The sequence below is a fragment of the Bactrocera latifrons genome, unplaced genomic scaffold, assembly GCF_001853355.1.
Source record: "Bactrocera latifrons isolate USDA-ARS-PBARC rearing strain unplaced genomic scaffold, ASM185335v1 scaffold_189, whole genome shotgun sequence".
In the NCBI taxonomy this organism is placed as follows: Eukaryota; Metazoa; Arthropoda; class Insecta; order Diptera; family Tephritidae; genus Bactrocera; species Bactrocera latifrons.
Genome location: NW_017535396.1, coordinates 497,073 through 522,439, shown reverse-complemented (window position 1 = coordinate 522,439; position 25,367 = coordinate 497,073). Strand labels below are relative to the sequence as shown.

Here is a 25,367-nt window from a genome sequence, read left to right as displayed (position 1 = left end):
CTATTTAAAAAAACATATTCTAAGAAACGTCTATTTAAAATTTATATTCAAATTGCGTTACTTTCCATTATGCTTTAAAGCTAAGGTTAGATCGCAATTCATAAGATCGKGAATTAACATATGCATAACTCCTATAGTCCTATATCATGATTCGAATATGTTTCAATAAATTTTTCAATTAAATTCGAAAAAGTATAGTATGTCTTAGTTCATACATTCAATTTATTTATTTCCTTCTTTCTCTTCTCTGCAATTTTTCGGTATAATTGGATTTTTTTGTATGTATTTTGTTCAACATTTCTACGCTAATTACAAATAAAAATTGTTTTACTTGTGTATGCTTCAGCTTAAATGATGATGTTGATGATGATGATGACGCCCATCTCCTTTACTTTTCTCCTGGGTAGCTAACGCACTCATCCGCTCGTCCATCGTTCCACATCAACGTAACGTACAGTGCACTTTCGATTCGTTTTTGTAATTTTACAACGCCTAAATGTCAATTTATTATAATAATTTTGTTAACATTTACCCAATAAATGATATTTTTATCAGTTACTTCTCTTTTTCTCAATAATACTAAGCGTTTTWATAATGGTTATGTGTCAGCTGGTGCACATATGTATAAGCATACATTCATACATTATATATGTTCACTTCACTTTTAAGATCAACGACTTGTTTTTTGCAATATTTTATTTTTCTTCGCCTCAGTGGAACGCGTTTAATGTACATATATTCTTTATATTTTTTCGTATGAATTTGTTTTTTCTTGTAATCTTTTTGGAGATCAGCTGCCGCGGCAAGCAAACGACGATATTGTGTGTTTTGTTTGTAATTTATTCTGATTTTTTTTTGCTTACAGTTTCAATGTGACTGCAATGTACTCGGTTAAATTTAACACAATTAACATTTTGCTATGTTTTGATAATATGTTATAATGCTTGCATTAAATGTGCTCTTTATGATCACTTTAGCGTAAATTTGTCATACGTCAATTGCCTTATTGTTTTGGGTGTTGTTCAAATTATAGACTAATGCGAAACGTTAATGTTCCATTAGTGTAAGTGCAGCTAAAATGAGAAGATAAATCATTGGTTAGCAAAATATTTGCTAGGAATGAATAATACACGCTCCAGAGGTAATTCTTACGTGAAGGTGGGCGACATGATGCATTTTCATTAGGTTGGAAGTTCAAAAAATCCCATATGAGAATGGTGTCGTCGTGCGAACTGCTGACAATCTGGAATTMAWCGAAWWRMAARMRRAAAAMAMRRMMARWRWRMWMMWRAAAAAAAAAAAAAAAACATTGTATTAAATGCGTTTCAGAAAAGAATAATTAGAAATAGATGTACGTTCGACTACTAYAATTTATATTTAATTTAATGGATTTTTATTTTTCACTAAATATCTAAGCTTCATAGTTATTCTTATTTACATCATAACTAGAAACGTTCATCGTCCACAGCAGTTCTCAGCAATACCGACAAGGACGCGATAAKCAAGAACATTTCTGTCATTCTTGTAATTTGTTGTAATCATTAACAATTTGTTGCTAGGAAACGAAGTGCTCAGCTATTTTCTTTGTTTATCCTATCGATTTCATGCTGTCATCTATCTTCAGAAATTTTTCTGTAAGACGGGGATATTTACACTTACCACCAAGGTATTCAAGCAAAGTGTGTTTGCCTGTGCGCGCGGATCTAACGCCGCAACCAAGTCCCAAACTTTTATTTTACCGTCATAGGCGCCGCTGACAATCCGTTTCGAATCGAAACGAATGCAACGTACCAGTTCATCATGACCCTCCAACACACGCAAACAAGCACCGCATTCAATATCCCAAAGTCTGAAATAAAACAAAAATTAAAGACATTTTACTAAAGTGGAAAAGTATAACGGGATTGACTTCTTACACACCTGATTGAGTTATCAGAACTACCACTGACCACTAAGCGATCTCTATATTGCAGACACGCGATGCCGCGCTTATGTCCATTCAATGTCCGCACAAATTCACAGCTTGATGTTGACCACACTTTAATGGTGCGATCACCGCTGGCTGATACAATGTACTTCTCATCGAAATCCACCACATTAACGGCGGCGCGATGACCGACCAATACACGTCGCAATGTGATTTCGCTGGGCGAGGTCATATCCCACACAGCAATCGAACGATCCTTCGAGCAGGTTACCATCATGCCATTATTGAAACGTAAATGAAGCACAGCTTCACAATGGTGAATCAACGTGTTAACCATTTCGCCGGTGTTGACATCCCAAACTCGTACCGTCGAATCTGACGAACCGCTAATAATGACTTTATCGTCATACTGAAGACACAAAACTGAACCGGTGTGACCAGTCAAAGTCTATATTAAAATATGTAAATAATTATATAAAATTTAAATAATTTGAATCTTATGTATATTTAGAAGCTACCTTAACACACTGCAAGTCCGTGCGGTCCCATATTTTAATGGTATTATCACGCAGACCAGAAACAATCTTCTGATCGTCATACTGCAGACAATAAACACCCTTTGAATTCTCAGAACGGCAATTAATGCGACGTAACATGTGACGACCGCTACGCCAATTGTTCTCTATGCTCTCGATATCCTATTTAATAAAAAATAAAAAATKAATACAATAAGTATGTGTTATACAGTAAAAGAGAGTAAACCCACCTTCATTATAGTGGGATATAGTTCGCGATAGAAAGAGTGTGGTCTGTGAGTAGTGCCTGGACGCGGCTTGAAGAGATATTGCATCCAACCTCGACGTTCTGCCAAGCCACGCCATAAAGAATCAGTGCGTGCTTTGCGCTCGATCAGCTTCTTCCAGAGCATACCTTCGGAGATAACACGCAGCCATTCTTTACATACCAATTCGGCGGACTTGAGCGAATCTGCATCCAAATAGGTGAGTATGTTTTCGGCAATGTGATCGAGGCCTTTCTCTATAATTAACAGAGTAAAAAAATAGATATTTTAATTTAATATTTAATATAGCAATAGGGGTAAGGATTTTAAGAATTATAAGAATTTTTTTTTTCGTATGAGTTTTGTAAAGCTTCGGTGGTTACAAAAATGAAAATATGGCAATGTGCTTCATTCGCCTAGTTTCAGTATCAACGATGATTTCCAGTTTCACTTTTTTACACACGCACATTTTGTATTATAAAAGTAGTAAGTAATGAAAATTGCTATTATACACTATAAACAGCAAAACCAATAGGTGGCAATATGTAGTTGCATATACTACACATGTTGTACAGACTTGTTTGTCGTATAATGTGAAACACGTTAACCTAAAATTATACATATTGTGCAGAATATCTGCATGTGGAGCAGCATTTCACCAATTTCACACACACATACATTTCTACATAAAGCTGGACATCCAGGCAGTTAACCGAAAACAGTGAATAACCGAATAACCAACAAACTAAAGAGTAGACTTTACGCATCGTGCCGTCAGTCACATCACGTTTAACCCAATTCCATCTTTACACTTAGCTGTGCACTTTTTACTTTGTTAAGAGTCAGTYCATTAAACGAATAAGATGTGAAGTAAACAATACAAAGGTGAGATACATATAAAGATTTTGGGGTTAAAAATTATATTTTCTTTTTGGGATTAAAAATAGAAAATTAAAAATTTTATTTTTGAATATAAATGAAGTACACAAACGGGAAAAACAATGTATATTTTTTTAATGCATAATTATATGCTTGGGGTTAAAGTTTTCCTTTTTTATTTTTTAATTGCATTATTTTAAATCCGCTTTTTGGGATAAAATTTTTTAATCCGGTATCTGAGATTATATTTTTTTACCCCATATCTGCGATTAATAATCTGGCAACCCTGTGTTACAGAGAAAAATATTTCATAGATTTGTTTTTATTTATACAGTATAGTGAATACTTTATCACATCTGATTCATTTGCTTTTCATTGCATGTGGTTTAAAAATATGTGCCACCAATACAATATAAAAGCGTCATCGACTGAGATATTTAATTTTTTTCGTCATCACATAACATTTAAACTGCTGTAAAGCAAAAAATGCAAATATTTATATTTATTTATAGTAACTGTTGAGAACCGAAGGCGAAAATTTGAGTAAGCCAATAATACTCTAAAAGTCGTATGCCAAATTAGAGATTTTTTTAAATTTTTTTTGCTATTAAAAGCAGAAAACAGTTTTAAAAACATATGCAAATTGAACGAATGATGCTTTCCCAACATCTCAGTCTTACCAAATATATGAGCGCCCAAATTAAATATGAATGACAGTTGGAGATCAAAATCAAAATTTCCAATAACTAGTATATAAATTACCCGACACACTCGGTGTCAAAATAATCGAACAAATTATAAGGATAAAAATATATAAAACACTAAATCGCAATAAGAAAACTATACGAACATTGGATAGTTTAGAAGAGAAATCGTTACAGACACATAGAAATTGAATTTAAAATATGTATGTAGGCTATGTAAATGTAGATTATCAGTTTGTGGTACGTTGATTTGCAAATATTATTTTTRTATACGAAAGTGAAGTGAAACTTAGATTACATCATCTACAGAAAAGTGAAAAAATTATATGTAAAACACACACACCTGCAGATACATACATATGTGTATATATGTGTGTATATACATATGTATGTAGTATTTATGCAGATGACCATTAGAAGTGATAACGTAAAAAGCTGATGTTGCTCAAACCTTTAAGCTATCGCTACAGACTCTATGCATGTCCGACTTTCGTTATAATCTGCACAACTCGGATGACTAGATAAGCTKTTTAGCTTGATATTAGCAATATGTAAGAGAAAGAATAAACTTGCAGTCCAACCCCTACACCCCTACTCCCAATATAACCGAAAAAGTGACCAAATATATATTTTTCATAATAATAAAAAAGTTTGAATAACATATACATACTACCCCGTATTCAAATTATTGTCCATACCTGAAAATATTTCACCACTTTTGAACCTCACAAATTGGAAGAGTAATACCTGAACTTAAATCTTTGTTATTTGTTTCACCAATGMGTTTATCATAAATAATTATGGAATATTTTAATATTTCTTAACCGAGTGGGAATGGTTATAGCTTTACTAAATGCATTATTGGTTATAAGTATTTAATGTGAACATATGTAAGTGCACATTCATGTACTCAATATTAAACACATTCACATATACATACTTATATACATATGTATACATAAGTATACTTCATGAGTTTAATTACACAGCGTTAAGTTTGAAGTTTACTTTTTCTTCCTCCATTCGTTTTGTATTTCAAGGTAGCTATTATGAATTTTTCAGCGGAACAATGAACGATTTCCAAGTATAGAAATCTTTACTCATTGCAAATGTATACAAGAGTTTATTTTTTATATATGTATGTATAAATAATACAACAATTCGGATCACTGACTAAATGGCATCAGTATATGAATAAAAATAACAACGACTTGCTAGAGGATCATTTTATGATGTAAACCCATTTGGAACCTGTTATTGCATACGAGAATAAAAGAAAGTATCACACTGAGAATATTTTCAGTACTTAGAAAGCAAATGAAGAAAAGAAACTACGCAAAGGAAAAGTGGTTGACTTTGGGTATGCCGAAGGCTCCATAACTTAGCATTAATATATTTTATAATAAAGAGTTTGTTGCAAATGCGACTCAATCTATAATTGATTGTATATGAAGAGTATATTCAGGATCAATTCTTATTCTTGGTAAACATAAGTTTGCATGTAAATCTGGTAGTTGCGAATTGTTACTAGTTTATAAACGAAAATAGGAGATACATACGTCAGAAAACATTGCAATGCTAAGCAAATTACAAAGCCCCAAGGTAAGTGACATACGTGCACGCACACACACATTATAGGCACTTCACAATTAACGTGTTGCGTCAGTGGTTACGGTACTCTTAAGAGATAGTTGAAGAGAGTGTTTCTATTCAAAATATTTATTATAATATTAATTAATATTAGAATTAAAAATAAATAAATATTAAAAAAAAATTACGTTTCTTAATATTGCTTTAATTCTGAWTCGTACATGTATATACATATATAAGCAGCATTGACAAACAGAAATTAAGATTACGAACACTGCAAAAAGAACTTATGGGTACTGATTAGTTTCTTTCAATAAAACATTTCATTGATTTACTTTTTCAAGACCCTTGACCTTGACTTACTTACTACATATATATGAATATATATGAATAATGCACGTTTTCTAAAAACTTCCAGATATTAATCTAAACTCTTATTTTCAATTATTTCATGATTAATTTATTTTCTGAATTTCGATGTAATGTGCGCCATCTTAAATAAAGAAACTCTATTGCTCAACATACATATGTATGTAAATACATAAATATGGACACGGATTTGTGCATTGGTATATATCATTAGTTTTTATAGTAATATCGGTATGCACTTACTCGGCAATAATGTGATGAAATCACGCTGCAACATCGGTTTAAGGAACGCATTTATGTGTCCATGTTGGTAGTGGCACATGCGCGCAAGAAGCTGTTCCACGAATTCAACCTGATCCGCTTCGTTCCATTGCGAGAAGTAGGTTAAGCAGGTCTCACGTTCATTTTGAAATATTTGCGTTGATTCTTTCTTACGGACGGGATCATACAGCATTGTTGATGTGAACTATCATAATGTTTATAATTTTGTATGAAGATGTATGAAAATAGCCGCAATAAATTATTGTAGTCGTTGATGAGCAGTAGTTACAAAAGACAGTAAAACAATCAAATGGGATTTGCAAATAGAAAAGAGAAAATTTAGTTTTAGAAAATATCAAATAAATCAGAATGCACTAAGTAAGTGGGTAAATTTTTATTTTTTCTTTCACTATAAAATATAGAATTTAAATATAGTATAAATATATAGAACAAAATAGTTATATAGGCATGCACTCTTGCGACAAAAAATACTAGATTAGTATATGTATACGACTTTCTTTATGAATAAATGTAAAGTATCTAAACAAATGGTACAACAGAACTCTTGTAACCTTGACCTTTTTAAGATTTCAAAATAAACCCAAAAATTTTGTATATTATATTTTTAAAATATTTACATTTAGTCAGTTTGTATTTATTGATCACGTTTATGAAAATATTAAAATTTGTCATATGCAGTTAAATTTTTTTTAAATAGTTCAAAATTAATACGATTTTCAAAAAAAATTGAACTCCAAATACACAGTAGAGGTGACAGAATTGTAAACTTTATAAGCATTCACAAAACAAGGAGTTTGTTTAGTTTAAGCTATAAGAAAWTTTTTGAAAAATTACCTCTTGTAAACTAATTGGGTTTCACGTGGATATAATTAAAAATATAGTAAAAATATATGAACTATTATAACTACGTAAAATTAATATTCATTATAGTTTAAGCTATGTATAAGAAAATTTTTGAAAAATTACCTCTTGTAAACTAATTGGGTTTCACGTGGATATAATTAAAAATATAGTAAAAATATATGAACTATTATAACTACGTAAAATTAATATTCAGCAAGAAAAATTATATGTCATATCCATTAATTTTTCTTAAACATTGATGTTTAATTTGAGAATTTTTAAAAACTTAGTGTTTTTTTTTTTTAGATATCATAACACTCGGCTAGTTTTCATCACATTTCAATGGCTGGTTTCCAATTTTGTAGCATCTGTCATATAAAGTTGGCCGAAAAATGTTATAAACGATTTAAATGAGATGAAAATGTGATATATTGTATACATCTGTATAATTTATTAAGGGAATTTTATACTTTTAATAATGATATTATGTACATTAGATTTTTACTTATGACTGAATCTCTTAAAAATACTGGTTTAATCTAATACCCGAATCAAAAAAAGTCATTATAGCAGATTATACTATTATATGAATAAGCTAGTTTGATTGATTGAGGAAACAATATATTCTAAACCAAATATTTTTATTGCTTACGACTTTGTCAAAATTATCGAATTTCTTATGACCTATAATTTGAAATTTTTATCACTCTAAGAAAAATATTGAACCATAGTTCCATAGTTCATTATTTACGAATTAAAGTGTATAATAAACTTAATACACAGTAAGTTCTAGTAGCAACAGATGTAAAAATCCCATTTTGGAACATTTATGCAGAAAACATTGTATAGATTTTGAACATTTAAACCGTAATGATTTATGGCTCCCTGCTTATGAACTTAAAGCACACGCGTATATAACGAATAAGATGAATTTCAATAGAGTTGAATTGCTTTTGATCAATAAATCAGAGCAGCTTGATGGCTGTGTCATAAACTAAATGTATAATATTCTCTATTTAATATGAATGCAAATATATTAAAAAGGTTTCTGCAATTAATGATTCATAATTCAAAGTTTATACACAATATAATCACAGATGTACATGCAAAACAAGTTTATATATTATAGGCAATATTTATAGTCAAAAGAATAAGAAATAAAATTTGTAAAATGTTTATATAAAATTAAAAGTGGTTAACTAAACTTACAGCTTGCGAATTTGAGTTGGTCTCGTCCATAATTTTGTCAGTCTCCATTTTAATCATTTTTTGCTTTATAAATCTTTCAAAATCCTTCTTTGTTTTATATTTTTATTTTTGACACAGCACACACACACATATATAACATATGACTGTCGACGTTATTCCTCTTTCTTTTTATTTTCCATATGCAATAATAAGCAACGGGTAACGAGGACAAATAATTCAATTCCTACGATCCCAGTAAAATTCGTTCACGAAATCCAAATATTACAAAACACATGCGCACTCTTTACAACGTCTGCTTGTTTCACTCCCGCTTGTGACTATAACAAACCACACTAAACGTATTAATACCTTTCGTCCGCTCTAACGCAATTACAATTGACGTGTAGCGCACAAAGTACTCGCTCAGATCCTTTGTTTGCGTTCACGAACGCACGTTTGTTAAGTGCATACGTACACCAGGAAACGCAGCTAGCTCTCTCGTTTAAGCAAACATTCAAGGTTTTTACCTATGCAGCCATTATTGAATGGGTTTACAACTAGCTCTTTCTCACTTGCACAAGCGCAAGTCATTTAGCAAAGCAAGAAAACTTTGCTAGTAATCAATTCCGTTGTCGTATTTCTTGTTAATATAAATAAAGAAATAACTAGCACTTGTTCAACATTTGATTTTACTTTCTTTCACTCACTTAAAGTGAAATTATAGAAATATATTTAATTACTCCTACTTCTCAAATTTTTTTACGAAGCAGCAAGGAATAAGTGATGATTGCTCGCAATAAACGACACGACTGAAAAATTTACGTGAATGGAAATTGTAACCAACTTCGCTGTAAAGAAAGAAACATTCACAATAACAAAGTCACTTAAAAAATATAAATGAATGTATTGTACTATAAAAATGGATTTGTTAATATTATCATMCTTTTTTTAAATGTTGAATTTTTAGTATTGAATAGATCTTGATTTAAACTATGTGGACATTGTAGCTAAAAAATTTCTCTTGGACTGTCATGGCCATTTGTATTTTAAAAAATTATACTCCATAAAGTTGTGAATGGTCTGTAATAATATTTCTCCGGCAGAAGCATAAATGCGTTATTTTTTTTTTAAATGACAAGATTTATTTTATTACCAAATGCAAATCTTTGCAATGCTTTAAATTCTAACCATTACATATGTAACAATTGAATTAGTGACGAATTGAAAAATTTGTAAATGTGTAGTCYGGTAGTTTTTTCGGTTCACTGAAATCAACCTTTTCTATGCGACATGTCGGGCTTCCAGTTTTTTGTAACCAAACTTTCCTTTTGAAGACAATTTAAAAATTACAGGAATATACCACAAAATTGTAATGCTTTAAACTTACATTTTCTCAAAGGCTTCAAGGCTCCCTTCGATTTGTCCCTTAACGGTATCATGTGGCGTGTTCATACACCATCCTTTAACTCCAAGAGATTTTGCTTGCCTTTCAGTATACTGCAATATACATACAATTTAAGCCTGGGATATCATTTGAAATGATAATGCTATTTTGGTGGTCACAGCGACTACGAGGATGATTCATTGCTCCATAACATTAACTTACCATTCGAAATGAAACACCTGAAACAAACAGTAGTAACCATTACATTCAAATTAAATCCATTAATTACCTTGAACTATGCCGTGAACTTCGAAATCACAACTCATTATTTCTGGCATTTTCAGATTTTCAGGAAGTTATAAAACTACTATAAATAGTTAATAATTTGTTTTTCCTTTGGTTTTGTTTTGATCCGTTCGATTGTCAATTGTCTTTTATTGGCGCTTGCGCACTGTAATGCCAAACTTTTTAATTCAAATAAAAAGATTTGTAAGAAAAATTATAAGCGCTACTTTTTATTTCTTGTTGATTTTTAATTTGGATTGAAAATATCATATTGATAAAATTTACAAAAATCCGAATGGTGTTTAAGATTTTTTAACATTTTTTTTAACATAATGTGGTATTTTCTATCTTTCACGCAAACTTTTTTAAACGGCAACTCTTTGGCCATGACGTTTCAAAATAAAGCACAGAGAACGTACATTTTTGTACGTTCTTTGTAAAGCATATCTAAAATTTCGCTATAGCTGGGGATTCGCCTATTATCAACAATTATTTACATCAGTGCGGGAAGCTCCTACCGTTTTTATAAATATTCGAATATTTATATTTAAAATGCCTTCACTTTTTGCTGGCATATATTTGCAAGATAAACCAAATGAATTTCTACCTTTAGACGATATCGACTTTGATCGTAATGTGAATTATTTAAAGGAAGAAATTGCTAAAAAGGTGCAATGCGATGCAACAAATTTAGGTAAGTATTGTATATACGAGCAACACGTCTGTCGATGTGAATATATGCTTATGATTTGTAATATATAAGTATGTATGTATATACATGTTTAACAAATTGCAGAGTTAATATACAAAGGTTTAGCTTTAAAAGATGAAAATAAATTATTGGAAAGTATTTGTCCTAACGGAACGGTACATTGTTTCAACAAGACAAAGCAACATTCGCCGTACGTTCCTCCAGAAGATGTGTCAACCCCTGCGAATATTACACGTATTCACGAGCTTTTTAATGTAATTGCACACACTCAAATAAATGTGAATTCACGTGTCAATATCCTCCAAAAGGTATTGGCGAAGTATCCAGAATTTCGYCATAATTTAGGAGCGCAAGCTCTTATTAGAGATTCAGTCCTTTTTAATACACTTCATCATCCAGAAGTAGTTAAAAACATTTCTGAAACCTACCCCATTATTTGTGAAGCAGCTCCATTTATGGTAGATACTATTAAGAAAGAATTGGCTCGAAGCTCATCGACTACACGTAAGTGAAAAATGTCTTTTATTAGTTTTTATACATATCAACTTCCATCATATAGTTTCAGAACCGGCGACTGATTCAACCAATTCATCTGAGGAAGAAAATTCAATGGGCGCCAGCACTAGTAACGACCGACCTACGTCAGGTTCGCAATCGGAGAATTCACGAATACGTATGATAAGCCGCCAGCAATTACAAGCTGCACTTGCCAGAATCGGCGTCGGTTCGGTAAATTCATTGTCCAACATTGCTCAGAGAAATAGTGATAACGTAAATGTAACACCAACCACGGGTACAACATCAGAAGCCGCTGCTGAAACATCTGCATCCATACCCAATTCAACTAGTGGGGAGCGTATTTCATCAACAATGTTTCGATCAGAGTTGCAACGAGCTTTACAATCTTTGGGTCAACGGGTCAGTCAAGTTAGTGGTTCTGGTAGTGGTAGTACTGTTCAGGTCAGGGATTCACAACGAATGGACACAACAGAAACATCTACTACTGGTACTATTACGGGAGATGACAGTGACGAATTACCGCCCCAGTATCGCACTCACCAATATGCTAATGAATTGCGCACTATGGTTCAAATGGGTTTACTCAACTACGATGACAATCTTGTATATTTAACTATAGCAAATGGTAATATTGATCTTGCTATTAACCTCCTAATGGGGGCAATGAATTAATGATTTAAAAATAGATGAGAATTGAGATGTTTTTAGTTGAGTAATAATTAACACAAAACAACAACACTCTATTGCGAAAAAAAGGAATATGTAATCCTATGTCAATACATGTAGACTGCAAAAATAAAATAATGTATGTATATTCACGTATTTGTATCTCTTTGTTTATTTATAGGAATACTCAATTACATTTGCATTATTAATCGTTAGTATTTTCGGTAAAAAATATAACGAATATATCATTTCAGTGTGATTTTCGGCTTTTTTTTTTTACATTTTGATGAAATTTCTACTTTGTATGTACATTGAAAGCGGTTCATGTTTCTCCTAGTTCTCTCAATTATTCATACGTTTTAAATAATAATACATTACACACATAAACAGCATTTTGATACTAATATATATAGATGTATAATATAGGACCCTACAGAGAACAAGCGATTATGAAATTAAATATTCCAAGGCTTTCTCTTTATTGTTATTGAATTTAAATAGAGCCTCGGAGATTTTCGCTTCGTCGAAACCCAGATCCATCAATTCACTAAGTGGTATTAGATGTTCAATGATCTGTAATTATTACTTAATTAAATTATTATATCATATTTTATAACTCATTAAGCGTTATTTACCTTTTTATCATCCGTGCCGAAAATTGTGGAAATTTTAGCCACTCGCTCCAACGGAAAGCCCATAGAACTAATATTTGTAACTAGTCGTTGTGCAGGCAGAGGCAATTTGTCAAAATGATTTGTCTCTTGTGATGAGTGTGTTACTTTCACAGGTGATTGCTTTGGAGTTATATCTGCTTCAGATAAATATTTTTAACCTATGTTTATTAGAATATCTATATACCCACCTTCATTAAAATCCTTGACTGCAGTTTGTTTTTCTTCTTCAGAATTAAAACTATAGTAACGGGACCTACGTATTTCTGAGTTTCGAACCTCGTCACTTAACTCTTCCAGTATATCTGGAACGCTCTTGGATTTTGAATCTATGTAATTGCTGGTGTTTAAAAATTGTTGATTCTGCAAATGTGATTCATTGCTGACATAAATCGGGCTTACATAGTTATTGGCGTTACTGCCAATACAGTGTGTAGAATTAACGTCAGTTGAATGATTTAGTAAATGTCTGGGACTACCGTAAACCGAAGCGCTACCATTGTAATTTTGGGTATATAGGTAATTGTGATTACCCAAAATTGCAGAAGTGTTTTGAGTTTGGGCAATAAAATTCAAATACTTCTGAGGAATTTCTTCACCATTGTATAATGTATTGTAAGAAGTTTGATAGGATTTTTGTTGAATATGCTGTGCAGGATTATTAAGTGAATTATATGGATGAAGCGCTCTGYTGCTATTATTACTTTTACAATTCGTAGCATTAGTCATACTGTTATTTGCAATCATTGGATTTGGAATGTTTTCATTACGAAAAGGTTGGTGATTTATTTTATCATAGTCAACCTTTTTAAGTTCAACCTTATTGTTCTTTTCTGTAATATTTTTGTGAGTATTATCTTTGGTTGTAAGCTCAGATTGAATTTCTACTTGAATTTTCTCCAAATTTTCTTCGTGCGACAATTTTTCCTCTTTATCCTCTATTTCTTTATTTTGGACATGCAATTGCGTGTTATGAAGCACTTGCGCTAATATATCTAAATCATTAATCGTTTTTAACTCAATATTATCAAAAGGTGATGATGTATCTTCTTCGAAGTCTTTATAATTAAATGCATTTACTTCTTTTGCACCACTACAATTTTTTCCGGCCTTAGCATGTGTTTGCAAATAAGATGCTGTTATGCCATTTAATTTTTTGGAATTTTCACAAGTACTGGAAACAATAGTTGGTTGTAGTATGTTATGAAAACTGTTTATTTGCGGGGGTAAAATTAATCTTTCTTCTGTATCAGACTCATTTTTTTCTCCTCCAACATTTTTTGTTTGCTTGTAATCTGTCTCATTATCCGAACCAGACAAATCATCGGTACTCGGATAATTTACCGCGCCCAGCATACGTTTATTTCTGGCTTCCAGCTCTTGCAAACGTTCTTGCTCTCTTTGATCCTTTCGTTCACGGCGTGCCTCCCGCTCCTGCTGCCTTAAACGGCGCCACTCAGGCATTTTGGCAATAACCTTTTTTTCCAACTGGAAGTCATAACAATATTGTGGAGCTTCATTATAATGCTCCGCTGGTAATTGCAATTTATGAACTATTGACTGAGGCAATTGATACAACCTGGGAGGTGGTTTAAAACTTTCTGATATTTTAACAGGAACTCTGTCCATGTAATTGAAATTGGACATTTTCCTCCTTAAATACTTTGTCTGAAAAGCAAAATACACAAACACATATAACACATTTCAACATTAATAGTTCTTTGTTTTTATTTTCTATTTTTACCGTATTATTGACATTTGAGAAATTGTTAAGATATATTATATATATACTGTTTTATTACTAATTATTATAAAAACTTTTCCAAATGAAGAAATTATTCGTTTTCTCGCAATAATTTTCGCGAAAATGAATAAAACGAAAACAATGACAATTTTTGACAATATGTCAGATGACTAGGACAGAGTTTACACACTTCGTAATGCTAATTTGTTTTTTTTTTCAACTGAGGAATTTCTGCGTAAAGAAAAAAGTCCCATATTATTTTAAGCCGAATAATTTGATTGAACATTAAATACGACTTCCTCAMTGATTCACACTGAAAATTGAATGGAACTCCGAAGCTTTCCATTAGAACAGTTAAATAAAACAAAKCATTTAATTTTTATTATTTATTTGCAAAAAATAATAGACCAAATTTATTATTTAAAATTGTTTTACAATATTCATAGGTTCGTGACGAAAAAGCATTCATATGGTTTGTTTATTGTAATAATATTCCGTTAAAAAACAAAACATTTTTTGTTATATAAAAATATATTTTTGTCTTTTTATAGGGTCAAGTGTTTCATGTTAAGGTATTAGTTAATAGATCAATCGAAGCTTTAACCAGAATTATTATATTGGTTTATAGTTCAGTTTCATGAAACAATTGCTTTAAGTTATTSTTTTTTCTTTAAATGCTTTTAACCATGTTGGTAAATGAATTCACGTTTATTTTATTGGACAATATTTAATTTATTTATTATTGCTTTACAATTGAACAATAATATCTGTGCCCTTCCAATATGCGTAAATATGTATTGGTTTATATTATATATATATGTTTTTACAGATTTGAAATAGGAGCATCAATAGCAGCCAGATCTAATCTATTCTTACTTAYAGTTCTGTCAGATATTTAAAAATTTTATTTTATATATTATTACGATACTTTTTGATGACATATGATAAGTTAATTGTTATTAATTATGCTGTATATTTATTTCAATGAAAATTTGTTATACTGTTATTTATTTATATCTCTTTAATACTCCATGTGCAACGGGTCTTATTGCTGGTCTAACTGGAGCTTCGCGGAAACGTTTCATTTGAGTTCCGTATATAGAGGCAGTAGGTGGACGTTTATAGGGCAAAGTTGTTGGCACAATTTTTGCTAAAATATTCATTATTCATTAATTAATTTTTATAAGTTATCTTTTATATCATCGAAATTTTACATTGAAATGTTTCGTATAATTTATTAAAAAGTTATGTTAGTTTATTTTTTATATTATTTATTTCCTTTTATTAAAAATTCTTGGATTTAAAATTATTGCAGATTCTAATCAACTAATTATATAAATTACTCATAAAGTTTTGACTACAATCACGATAATAATAAAAAAAATAAACTGATATCTTACCTCGGGTATATTCGTAAGCCGGAACGATTGTACGTTTAGGAATACGTGTTTCATAATACTCCTCCTCTGATTCCTCCTCTCTGTGAAAGTATAAAAAATATAGATTAATTCTGTTCACAATAAACTATAAATTATACGTTTCAATAAACTATAAATTATACGTTTAGATAGATTTTTTACAAAACAAAATCTTTTTAAAATGTTGTTTATACTTACTTAGATGGATCAATCTGATATGCATATTGTTTTACAAAATTCAAATACTTGGATGGACCACTGGATACTATTTTGTTTTCATATRTCGATCTGAAATTACCCAATATTAAATATATTAATACATTATATACCTAAGTTCGGTTACTTAGAAAACTGCTTTGCGGATTTGGGATCAATTTCCATAAGTTCACGAAGTTGTTCTTGCGCAACGTCGTCATTCTTGTCAGGAACTAGATATTTTCTTATTTCAGCCAGAGCGTAAGCCACACGAGCGTAAGCTTCTGCAGGTGTTGCGACGGTGCTAATCTCAACAAATAAATCTTTGCTTAAATGAGAGTGTCGTGGATCGCCGGAATTACGCATTTCTTCCTCCTTAGCACGATCGCGTATGGAATTCCGTCCCTTGATGACAATGCGACACTGGGTCTCTTCTTGCAAACGACGAAGTGAATTGCCTTTAGGGCCTAATATTTTTCCAGTAAAGTTGAACTAGTGAATTAAGTGAATTTCCATAAACAATGTATACAAACTATTTTTTATATTTCAACTTTACCTTTGGGTATTGTTTAATTGGGACAAATACTTTTTGTACCAATTTGATAGGCTTTTGTTTGTAAACATCAGCATAATATTCTCTGCCAGGAATTCGGCCTGTAGTGCACACTCTTTCAATAGCTATGCGAAGGCAATGTTTCAATTTAATGTTCCGAATTACGAAAATTGTATAAAAATGGATTGGAATACAACTAACCTTCCTCTATAAGTAGCGCACACAATGGAAACTCATTACTCAGTCTATCACGTTCCTCATTTAATTCATCCAAAAATTTTTGGGCAAAATTATTTATCCTTGGTCCATCGATCTCACCATCTTTTGTAACTTGACTGACCTCATCTGAATGTTCCGACATTTTTCTAAATTAACACAATTTAAATTCAATCGAATGCTAAAAAAACAAAATGAATTTACTGCTCCGCTATGATTAAAAYTGCTGTCAAATCTAAATTTTTGGAATTAAAATGGCGGATACGTTCCAAAAACAAAAGGCAAGTGCCAACAATTCSTAAAACAATAKCAGAGAACGTTTATCATGATAAATTATCACGATAAACATTCTCTCGGCATTACTATTCAAAACAATATAAATTTTTCGGTAAACACAAATTGCTTTCCTTTAATAATAACGATACAAAATTTTATAAAAAAAAGAGTAAAATTCTTCTGTATTGACCTAATTTCTAGTAGGTTTTTTTTTTTAAGCGGATCACTGTTAAAGTATTGAGAAGTCTGGCAGCATATCCCAAATCATCTCATTCTGGTTACACTTGCATTACAAAAATATCCTTTCTAGAGGTACGTAGACAATTTTTCTCTAATATAATTTTGTATTGCAAAAAATTGTTTTTATAAAAGTTTTTAAGAATAGAACAAGACATGGCCGAACATCTACATGAAACTAATAATGCACAAAAGGAAGAAGAAAATGAAACACCACGAATAAATAATTTTGCCCAAAAATTTCTAGCTGACTTGGATGAGGAACGTGAACGACTTGGTGCAGATTTTCCCTTGTGCGCTTTGTTAATTGATGAAGGTAACTTTTTTGCAATCGTTTTGACATRCAAGTATTGAAAATTATTTTTGAATATTTCAGCCTTTGAAAGAGTTTACTCTACAGGACGTATACCAGGTAGAGAATATTATGCAGATGTATACCAACAAAAACCTATAAAAGTCACACAGAAAGTTTTCGTTCCTGTCAAGCAATTTCCTAAGGTACATTTTTTACTTAAAATACAGGAAAATACTATTGATATTTTCTGTTTACCATACAACCTCATAGTTTAATTTCACCGGGAAAATTCTTGGACCCAAAGGTAATTCCTTAAGAAGATTACAAGAAGAAACTCAATGTAAAATTGTAATCAAGGGACGAAACTCAATACGAGATCGCACTAAGGAGGAAGAAATGCGCGAATCAGGAGATCCACGTTTCGCACATTTGAATCGAAGTTTATATGTGGAAATAAGTACAATAGCAGCACCGGCGGAATGCTACGCTCGTATTGCATACGCCTTAGCTGAGATCCGCAAGTATCTTGTTCCAGATAAAAATGATGATGTATCCCATGAGCAATTATTAGAATTAATGGAAATAGATCCTAAGTCGGCAAAACAGTACTCGAAGTAAAATTATTTCAAAATAAAAAAGGGTGATATATTTATAACGCATAAATTTCTTTTCAATTTCAGATCTATCCTCGACAAAAAGATGATGACAGGTCCTAGTTCATCTAAATTTTATAATCTTGCCCGTCATGGGGATCAACAGGGAATGTATCAGTAAGTATTATATATTAAATTCGTTATCTCCAATTAATGAAAGTAAAAAAAAAAAAATAATAATAATTAGTAAACACAGCCGTGAGGGTTATATTATACATATTTGAAAATCATTCAGTTTTTTTTAATTTACTACTTGTTACAATAAAAAATTAATTCGCAGAAATGAATCTGATGAGGAAGTTTACGAAACTAAAGTACATACTCGTTTAGTGACTCCCATCCATAATTATGGGTATGTTAAGGGTAAGTACGTTTTCAGAAACACATTTCTCCATAAATGATTTCGTTACTAATATTTTAATATCTCACCATGGCCACTACTTTTTTATTGCGCTATAAATTATTTTACAATGTTAATATCTATATTTTATTACTTATGACTGTGACAAAACATAAAAAAAGTATTATAACAATAAAAGCATTAATATTTATAAATGATACAAAATATAAAATAATTTAAAGTTATCCCATCAACAGCACCTTATAAACGTCCACCTACCGCCATATATGGAACTGAATTAAAACGTACTCGCGACACAACTATAAAATCATATAAACCACCATCATTTGGAATAATTAAGAAATACAAATAAAGTGTCTTAATAATATAATGTTTATAAAATGTGTTGCAAAACTCAAATTTCGAAACTATAACATGTAATATATATAATATATGCTTATGTTCGAAAAATAACTCAAAAAACAAAAAAGAACATAATATATACTATTTGAAGTTAAATAACGTACATCTAACAGAACAAGGTAACATTATATCAATATAAACAATGTAAAATGAGGGAGATTATAATAGTTACACAACCTTTGAAAGAAAAAAATAAAATAATCAATTATTACCATGAAATAACATAACTTCATAAAATTATCCTTAAAAACCTTAAATGTTTAATTTCGTTTTCTTTTACATGTTATTGTAAGTATTAATCATTTGATTTTGTTACAGAAATTTCAAATAAAACTTGTTTGAACACAAAGACAGTGTTTTATCTATTGTGCAAACTTTGAATTAGAAACCCCCGAAGTCGAGGTTAAGATGGTGCGTAAATACCAATATAGTTTTCTATTAACATATACGTGAAGCTTTTAAGATTTGGAAGACCTAAGTTCGGGTACAAGCGAACACCTGGAAGTTCGAAATTCTTTATATTTGGTAGATGGGTGCTAAGGAAAGTATTGACCAAATTCAACATATTTACAACATAGAGACGTACTAATATCAGGAAAGGAAATTCAATTATATATCTCACACATTGACCGATATTTTCAGTAAAAAGATCTACAAATACTGGGATCCACATATTCGGCACCTAGAGGCACTTTTTGTTCAAAGTTTTATTTCGTTAGTGGGCGGGGTTAGCATCAATTTTTTTTCTTTAAATTTGTCCACAGGTGCCTTATTCTACTGCGATACCCTGTGCCAATTTACAATTCTATATCTTAATTTAGGGCTGGTACCTTATAGTATATGATGAAACTTAGTACAAGTGATTCTTGTTAAAAAAGTGAGGACATGTTCGTAGATGAGATGATATATATGTATGTATATACTAGGGGATCCGGCCATGCGTTGCTGTGGTATACTTCTTATACTATTATTCATATAATAAACTATTTAATACAGTGAATCATTTATTTACGAATAAAGAAGAAAAAGTTTTTGTCGGTATAAGAATTCAAGGCGTTGTACTTGAGATTTAATTTTGAATATGTTCATACAAATAAATTTCATTGCAAAAATTGTCAATGTCTGGTTACCAGTCTTTCTCCCCAGTTAATAGAGTTGCCCGCTTAATAGATTGTACTTGATAAACATCAACAATGTACATGGTTAATGGAGATGTCCGCTTAGTAGGCCGTCCATTTAATAGAACTTTCACTATATTCTTTATTTATGAATTGTTTTTACTATCCTATCTTTTAAGTTGGTTCGAACTGGACACAGTGTGCTAAATTTTACGAAAATCGGTTCAGTAGTTTAGGCGTCCATCGCGGACAAACAACGTGACACGTGATTTTTATATATAAAGATATATATTATTTTGAGGCTCAAACCTCAAACAAATACAAACAATCGGTAGGTGTAYAAAACTATTATACTCTGTAGCGACATGTTGCAAGACTATATACAATTTGAAACTAATACATGGAAAAAATAAATTTTGCACASTTTCAGTTAATGTTTCTATGCGTTTACACATACATTTATAACAATGACCATATTATTGCCATATCTTAGAAATCATAGACGAAGGATTTTGATTTTTAAATGAGCTGACAAGATTTAATAATTTAATAACATTAATCCATTTTCAAATTAAAGGAATATGTATTGTATATTACAAAAGGCTGGGATTTAGAATAGAAAATAGCTTTAATTCAACATTGAAGTCGGTGTAGGTACGCTTAAGACTGTTCAGATGTCGACTTTGTTAACGCCAAAACTATTTTTGGACAGATAAAAAGTCGTGCCTGTAAATAAATATTTATATTACGTTTACAAATTTGAAAGTTATTATGTTTTTTCCTGTAATATGCAAATATGCATATCATAATAAAAATGAAAAAAAGAGAATTAGTCGACTAAATGAACGCTTGTCTAAACTCAGTCTAAAGGAAATCTATTTCTGTTGTTGTGAATTTCTTTCGATAACAAATCTTATTAATTRTTGTTTAGGTTAATAAGCAAAAMTATAAACTTCTTTYCATAGATTAGAAACGTTTATGATTAAAAGCATTGAGATAAATTAGGTATGATATCAATTAATGATGAAAACTCTGTCTCTGAAGATGATAGCGTTGAAGGTAAATTTAAAGTAATAATATTCCAAAAGCCGACATATTTTCCTGACAGTTTCATGTTATTTGTATATAGATTGGTCGGATTCTGAAATGGAGGGGGAATCCAACGCCGACTATGCGGCATTCAGTGCCAGATATATGGGTGAGATAACAAACTTACTGGGTGTTCGCAGCCAAGTTAATTGTGAAAATGCATTAATATTGAATCAGGAGATGCAGCAACGTCTGCAAGAAGTGAGAAAACGTTTGCAGGTCTTATTACAAGTTGTTCAACAGCGATACCTTTCAAACGAGCAACGACTGAAAATGAATTTGGGCAAAAAGCAACGAGGATTTGGAATGCGTGGTGCCTACCTGAAAGGAGGCACTTTCTTTTTTAAAGGAAATATGTTTTTTAAAGACCTCAAATGTCGAAACTGTCCAAACAATCAAGATTACGAATATCGTAAGAATGTGGAAAACGAAATGTTCCCTATGGACTTTGAGCTATGTAGCCGCCATGTTTGGTCATTATTGGACAAAAAAGCTGTGGTCCAAGCAGTGAAAGAACAGGTAAGATGTAAGATAAATAACCCCTAAAGTCTTGGAAAAAAATTACTTTTTTTAGGTTCTAAACATTCAAGTGTTACTTAGTAGAGTGGTGTACATAGAGCTAAGAGTTTTTATTTTGTTGAAAAATACGGGCTATCTGATTTAACTTATATCTATTTTGTACTTCATTGTTTTGTAAATATTTATTTTGTTGAATACATTTTGAAAAGGTTTTATCTATTTACAGTTAGTTGATTACTTAGCAGATCACCAAATTCGAGACAAAAGTAATAAATCGAAAAGGCTCACATTAGATATAAAAGTTCACACAGAGAAGTTGGCAAATCTTTTAACACAAGTAGATGAAAAATTCCAAGTTGATTGGGAGCAAGTGTCTGCACATAACTTAAACTATCGACATTCACCTAGCAGTTGTAAGACAATGTGGCAAGTATACTTGCATCCATCGCTTAAGCGTAGCGCTTGGTCTGAAGAGGAAAATAAACGACTCTTACATGTAGCGCAAATTCATAATTATCAAAATTGGGAAAAGATTGCCGAATCAGTTTCGAAACGTTCTGATTATCAATGCTTTATACAATATCAAACGGCCGTTTGTTTTATGGACACACAACGTTGGGGTCGTTGGGATAAACGAGATGATATTAAGTTACTAAAATTAATAGAGAAAAAGTCCATAAACGGAGTAATCGATTGGAATGTAGTGGCGTCTTATTTTCCCCACAAACCGAAAAAATCATTACATCAACGTTACATATATTATTTGGATCCAAAGATTAGTCATGGTAAAATTAGTAATATATATAATTATAATTTTACAATAACCTTTGTATGCTTTCAGAACCATTTTCGCCTGAAGAAGACCTCATATTGTTGGCAGCGGTTGAAGAATATGGAGAAAAATTTGCATTATTTCCACGTACACTTTTTCCAAATCGCTCTATAACACAGCTTCGTATGCGTTACAGAAATACATTACAAACTCGTCATAAGCTAACACCCTGGTCTGTAGAGGATGATAAGAAACTTATGGAGTTTATAGCCGAGCACGGTACATCGGCTTGGCTACGTTGTGCTGGAGCTCTCGGCAACCACAATCGTATTAGTTGCCGTACACGTTTCCTTACTATAAAGAAGTTTTTTGCCAAAAATCCAGAGGCAACACTTGAAGACATACCCAGAAAAAAGACATGTACAATGAAGAATAGTGTTATTACAACCCAAAATTGGATCGAAAAAGTCGCAGAATTGCGAGARAATCCCGACACTGTGCTTGTACCAACGAATCGGAAGTTTAAGAAACTTAAAGAAAAGGTTGATAAGTTTGAAGAAGTGCTCAAAACTAAGGACCCTCCAAAATGCGAAGTGCAATCGTTGAGAAAAATTGCGAAAAAAGTGCGGAAAATATCATACGTGGAGCGTTTACGTGCTGTTGAACAAATACTCTATCATTTCTTTAAATATTCTTATAATTTTAGTTTAGGTGCTGATGTATGTACTAAACCACCAAATGAATTATTACGTTTTGTGGCAACATCACTCGATTTTAAGCCGGACTCCGCGCAGCCATATATTGCGGACAGTTCGCTATTACCGTACATTGAACGCCGTTGCGAATTTTATCTATATCCGAGAAACCAAATTGCAAACGAATCTCTATGTAAGCCCTTCAACTATACATTTCCACCAAGTTTGTCGACAGCAATGGCCTTCCGAGCGCTATGCGTGCAATCGGCTCAGGTACAATTAGAGGGATGTAAATCTGTAGATAACAGCGATGACCGCAAACCAAATGAAAATGAGAAAAATATAGCGATACAGAAATTTCGTAAACGTATGCGTGCATTACTTTATGAAACAGCCCTATTAAGTCGTTTAAAACCAACTCGATTTACAGAACTAATGAAAATCAGCACACCGCCTTTAACATTAACAGAAATAACACCTGCAGATTTTAAAGAAGATAGCGCCACAAGTACAATTGGAACTTCAGCAAGTCAACCGGCGCTCGATTTAACTCGCGTGAAAAACGAGTGTTCATCTGAATTTTTGGTTAATCCAGAACCGTTTTCAGAGGCATTGTACAAACGTACTTCACTGGATGAGGTTTCGAAAAGTAAGAAAAAACCACGACGAACGTCGAAACCGGTTGGTCGAAAAAGAAAGTTACAAACAACACCATCTGAAACCACAACAGGTAAAAACAGATCCAAATTTGATTATTAATTGTTTATTAATGTGCAATTAAATATTTGCAGCAGTAATGGCGTTGGCCGAAAAAAATCTGCTTTTAGACGTTGAATTTTCTGAGAGGGCAGCTGCACTTGTTTCTAAAGCAACAAATAAACAACCAGCTCTTTATGATATAAAGCAAGAGCATCAAACTTGCGCTGCAATGGCATCTAATCAAAGTTTAAACTCGTCTTCAGAGCCGGCGGAGAAACGAATTCTAATTCAGGCAAAACGTGATAAATCAGATTTCGTTGAGCCTAATATAAAAACTGAGCTGGAGCTGTAGCAATACATAAATCACTAAGGACAAGGCGCATTTTTCTATTTTTGAACAGAATATTTGACTGAAGAAACTTTGTTTTGATGAAATTTAAGACATATTCACAGATTAATATAATATTTTGGGTCTGTATAAGTTCTCATATGAAAACAATGTAATATTTTATAAAACTCATAAAAATTGGCGCAATTGGATTGAGGTGTTTATGTTTACGAATTGCTTTATATTTAAAATTCTACTAAAGATTCAAGAAATTGTGTTTTGCATACAACAAAATAAAAATTGAGAAGAATCTGTGTATTAYTTTTGATAGTATCGAAATTTTTTTTTTGTTCTTAATTAAGGACTAAGCTATTTGTATTTCTAACAAGACATACTAAAAACTTTCCTAACAATCGATGGTAATTTTTATTGGCTCATTTTAGCAACGAAGGTGTCTCAAAAAAAGCACAATAAGTAATAAATAATAAACGGTTTTGAACTTATTGCGGGCATATAACCATTCTCAAAAATATAGAAACAATCAACCACTGATAAATCAGAACGGACACAAATTTTTATCTGTACATATCTATTTGTAAAATACTAAAATCTCTAAAGTAATCGCACAATTAGTTATATATAGTTTATACTTTATTTAACTTTGTTATATGTTAATAATTGTTAAATATTCACATACAATTCATTTTGAATTTATAACTCTTAACGATGTGGGTTGCTTAATATCAATTAAGTTCTTTCCTTTCCATTTTTTAAATTTTTTTTACAATACTTTTACACTTCTATTGTTTAATAGTAATATTATTATGACGCTTCACGAAGAAGACAAACAAAAAAAAAAACATAAATTAATAAAGTAGGATAGTACCTATTTGATATTGCATACTGAAGTATATGTATGCGTGGCTAAGTAAATGTATATTCGTACAAAAAAACTTGTGACGAGTTGTTTAGTAGAAATTACGTTCAGGTGTTAGTG

General features: G+C 31.5%; 7 protein-coding genes across 13 annotated transcripts; 3 read left to right on the top strand and 4 right to left on the bottom strand.

Moving 5' to 3' along the window:
* Nucleotides 1-183: 183 nt before the first annotated feature.
* LOC108967489 (F-box/WD repeat-containing protein 11) lies at nt 184-9,390 on the bottom strand. The gene is made up of 8 exons (XM_018930945.1): nt 8,585-9,390; nt 6,494-6,716; nt 2,694-2,965; nt 2,446-2,625; nt 1,921-2,375; nt 1,635-1,849; nt 1,153-1,263; nt 184-1,073 (listed from the first exon to the last, which is right to left on the bottom strand). The coding sequence occupies exons 1-8, from the start codon at nt 8,639-8,641 to the stop codon at nt 1,048-1,050; spliced, it is 1,539 nt and encodes a 512-aa protein (XP_018786490.1). The 5' UTR covers nt 8,642-9,390; the 3' UTR covers nt 184-1,047.
* A 298-nt stretch (nt 9,391-9,688) lies between these two features.
* LOC108967456 (acylphosphatase-2) lies at nt 9,689-10,383 on the bottom strand. Its single transcript, XM_018930876.1, has 4 exons — nt 10,237-10,383; nt 10,170-10,186; nt 9,951-10,060; nt 9,689-9,888 (listed from the first exon to the last, which is right to left on the bottom strand). The coding sequence occupies exons 1-4, from the start codon at nt 10,283-10,285 to the stop codon at nt 9,774-9,776; spliced, it is 291 nt and encodes a 96-aa protein (XP_018786421.1). The 5' UTR covers nt 10,286-10,383; the 3' UTR covers nt 9,689-9,773.
* A 247-nt stretch (nt 10,384-10,630) lies between these two features.
* LOC108967494 lies at nt 10,631-12,285 on the top strand. Of its 2 annotated transcripts, none has more exons than XM_018930955.1 (3): nt 10,631-10,926; nt 11,029-11,448; nt 11,510-12,285. In XM_018930955.1, the coding sequence occupies exons 1-3, from the start codon at nt 10,785-10,787 to the stop codon at nt 12,133-12,135; spliced, it is 1,188 nt and encodes a 395-aa protein (XP_018786500.1). In that variant the 5' UTR covers nt 10,631-10,784; the 3' UTR covers nt 12,136-12,285. The 2 variants fall into 2 exon arrangements, with proteins under 2 accessions (XP_018786500.1, XP_018786499.1); XM_018930954.1 differs by having other exon boundaries at nt 10,632-10,926; nt 11,504-12,285.
* LOC108967493 (ubiquitin-associated protein 1) lies at nt 12,274-14,645 on the bottom strand. 2 transcript variants are annotated; one of them, XM_018930951.1, is made up of 4 exons: nt 14,545-14,645; nt 12,992-14,468; nt 12,765-12,940; nt 12,274-12,702 (listed from the first exon to the last, which is right to left on the bottom strand). In XM_018930951.1, exons 2-4 carry the CDS (start codon nt 14,445-14,447, stop codon nt 12,577-12,579), a joined length of 1,758 nt encoding a protein of 585 aa, XP_018786496.1. In that variant the 5' UTR covers nt 14,448-14,468; nt 14,545-14,645; the 3' UTR covers nt 12,274-12,576. The 2 variants fall into 2 exon arrangements, with proteins under 2 accessions (XP_018786496.1, XP_018786497.1); XM_018930952.1 differs by having other exon boundaries at nt 12,765-12,937.
* An 855-nt stretch (nt 14,646-15,500) lies between these two features.
* On the bottom strand, nt 15,501-17,182 carry LOC108967452 (KH domain-containing, RNA-binding, signal transduction-associated protein 2-like). The gene is made up of 6 exons (XM_018930868.1): nt 16,912-17,182; nt 16,714-16,835; nt 16,306-16,649; nt 16,161-16,250; nt 15,945-16,024; nt 15,501-15,694 (listed from the first exon to the last, which is right to left on the bottom strand). The coding sequence occupies exons 1-6, from the start codon at nt 17,069-17,071 to the stop codon at nt 15,552-15,554; spliced, it is 939 nt and encodes a 312-aa protein (XP_018786413.1). The 5' UTR covers nt 17,072-17,182; the 3' UTR covers nt 15,501-15,551.
* A 243-nt stretch (nt 17,183-17,425) lies between these two features.
* On the top strand, nt 17,426-19,156 carry LOC108967451 (KH domain-containing, RNA-binding, signal transduction-associated protein 3-like). 2 transcript variants are annotated; one of them, XM_018930866.1, is made up of 7 exons: nt 17,426-17,514; nt 17,575-17,755; nt 17,816-17,937; nt 18,005-18,348; nt 18,415-18,504; nt 18,668-18,750; nt 18,985-19,156. In XM_018930866.1, the coding sequence occupies exons 2-7, from the start codon at nt 17,596-17,598 to the stop codon at nt 19,098-19,100; spliced, it is 915 nt and encodes a 304-aa protein (XP_018786411.1). In that variant the 5' UTR covers nt 17,426-17,514; nt 17,575-17,595; the 3' UTR covers nt 19,101-19,156. The 2 variants fall into 2 exon arrangements, with proteins under 2 accessions (XP_018786411.1, XP_018786412.1); XM_018930867.1 differs by having other exon boundaries at nt 17,464-17,514; nt 17,588-17,755.
* A 1,971-nt stretch (nt 19,157-21,127) lies between these two features.
* Nucleotides 21,128-24,709, top strand: LOC108967468. Of its 4 annotated transcripts, none has more exons than XM_018930900.1 (6): nt 21,128-21,327; nt 21,398-21,876; nt 22,103-22,661; nt 22,718-23,710; nt 23,774-24,073; nt 24,135-24,709. In XM_018930900.1, exons 1-6 carry the CDS (start codon nt 21,276-21,278, stop codon nt 24,392-24,394), a joined length of 2,643 nt encoding a protein of 880 aa, XP_018786445.1. In that variant the 5' UTR covers nt 21,128-21,275; the 3' UTR covers nt 24,395-24,709. The 4 variants fall into 4 exon arrangements, with proteins under 4 accessions (XP_018786445.1, XP_018786444.1, XP_018786443.1 ...); XM_018930901.1 differs by having other exon boundaries at nt 21,311-21,327; nt 21,398-21,466; nt 21,535-21,876; nt 22,718-24,073; XM_018930899.1 differs by having other exon boundaries at nt 22,718-24,073; nt 24,138-24,709.
* The last annotated feature ends 658 nt before the right edge of the window (nt 24,710-25,367 follow it).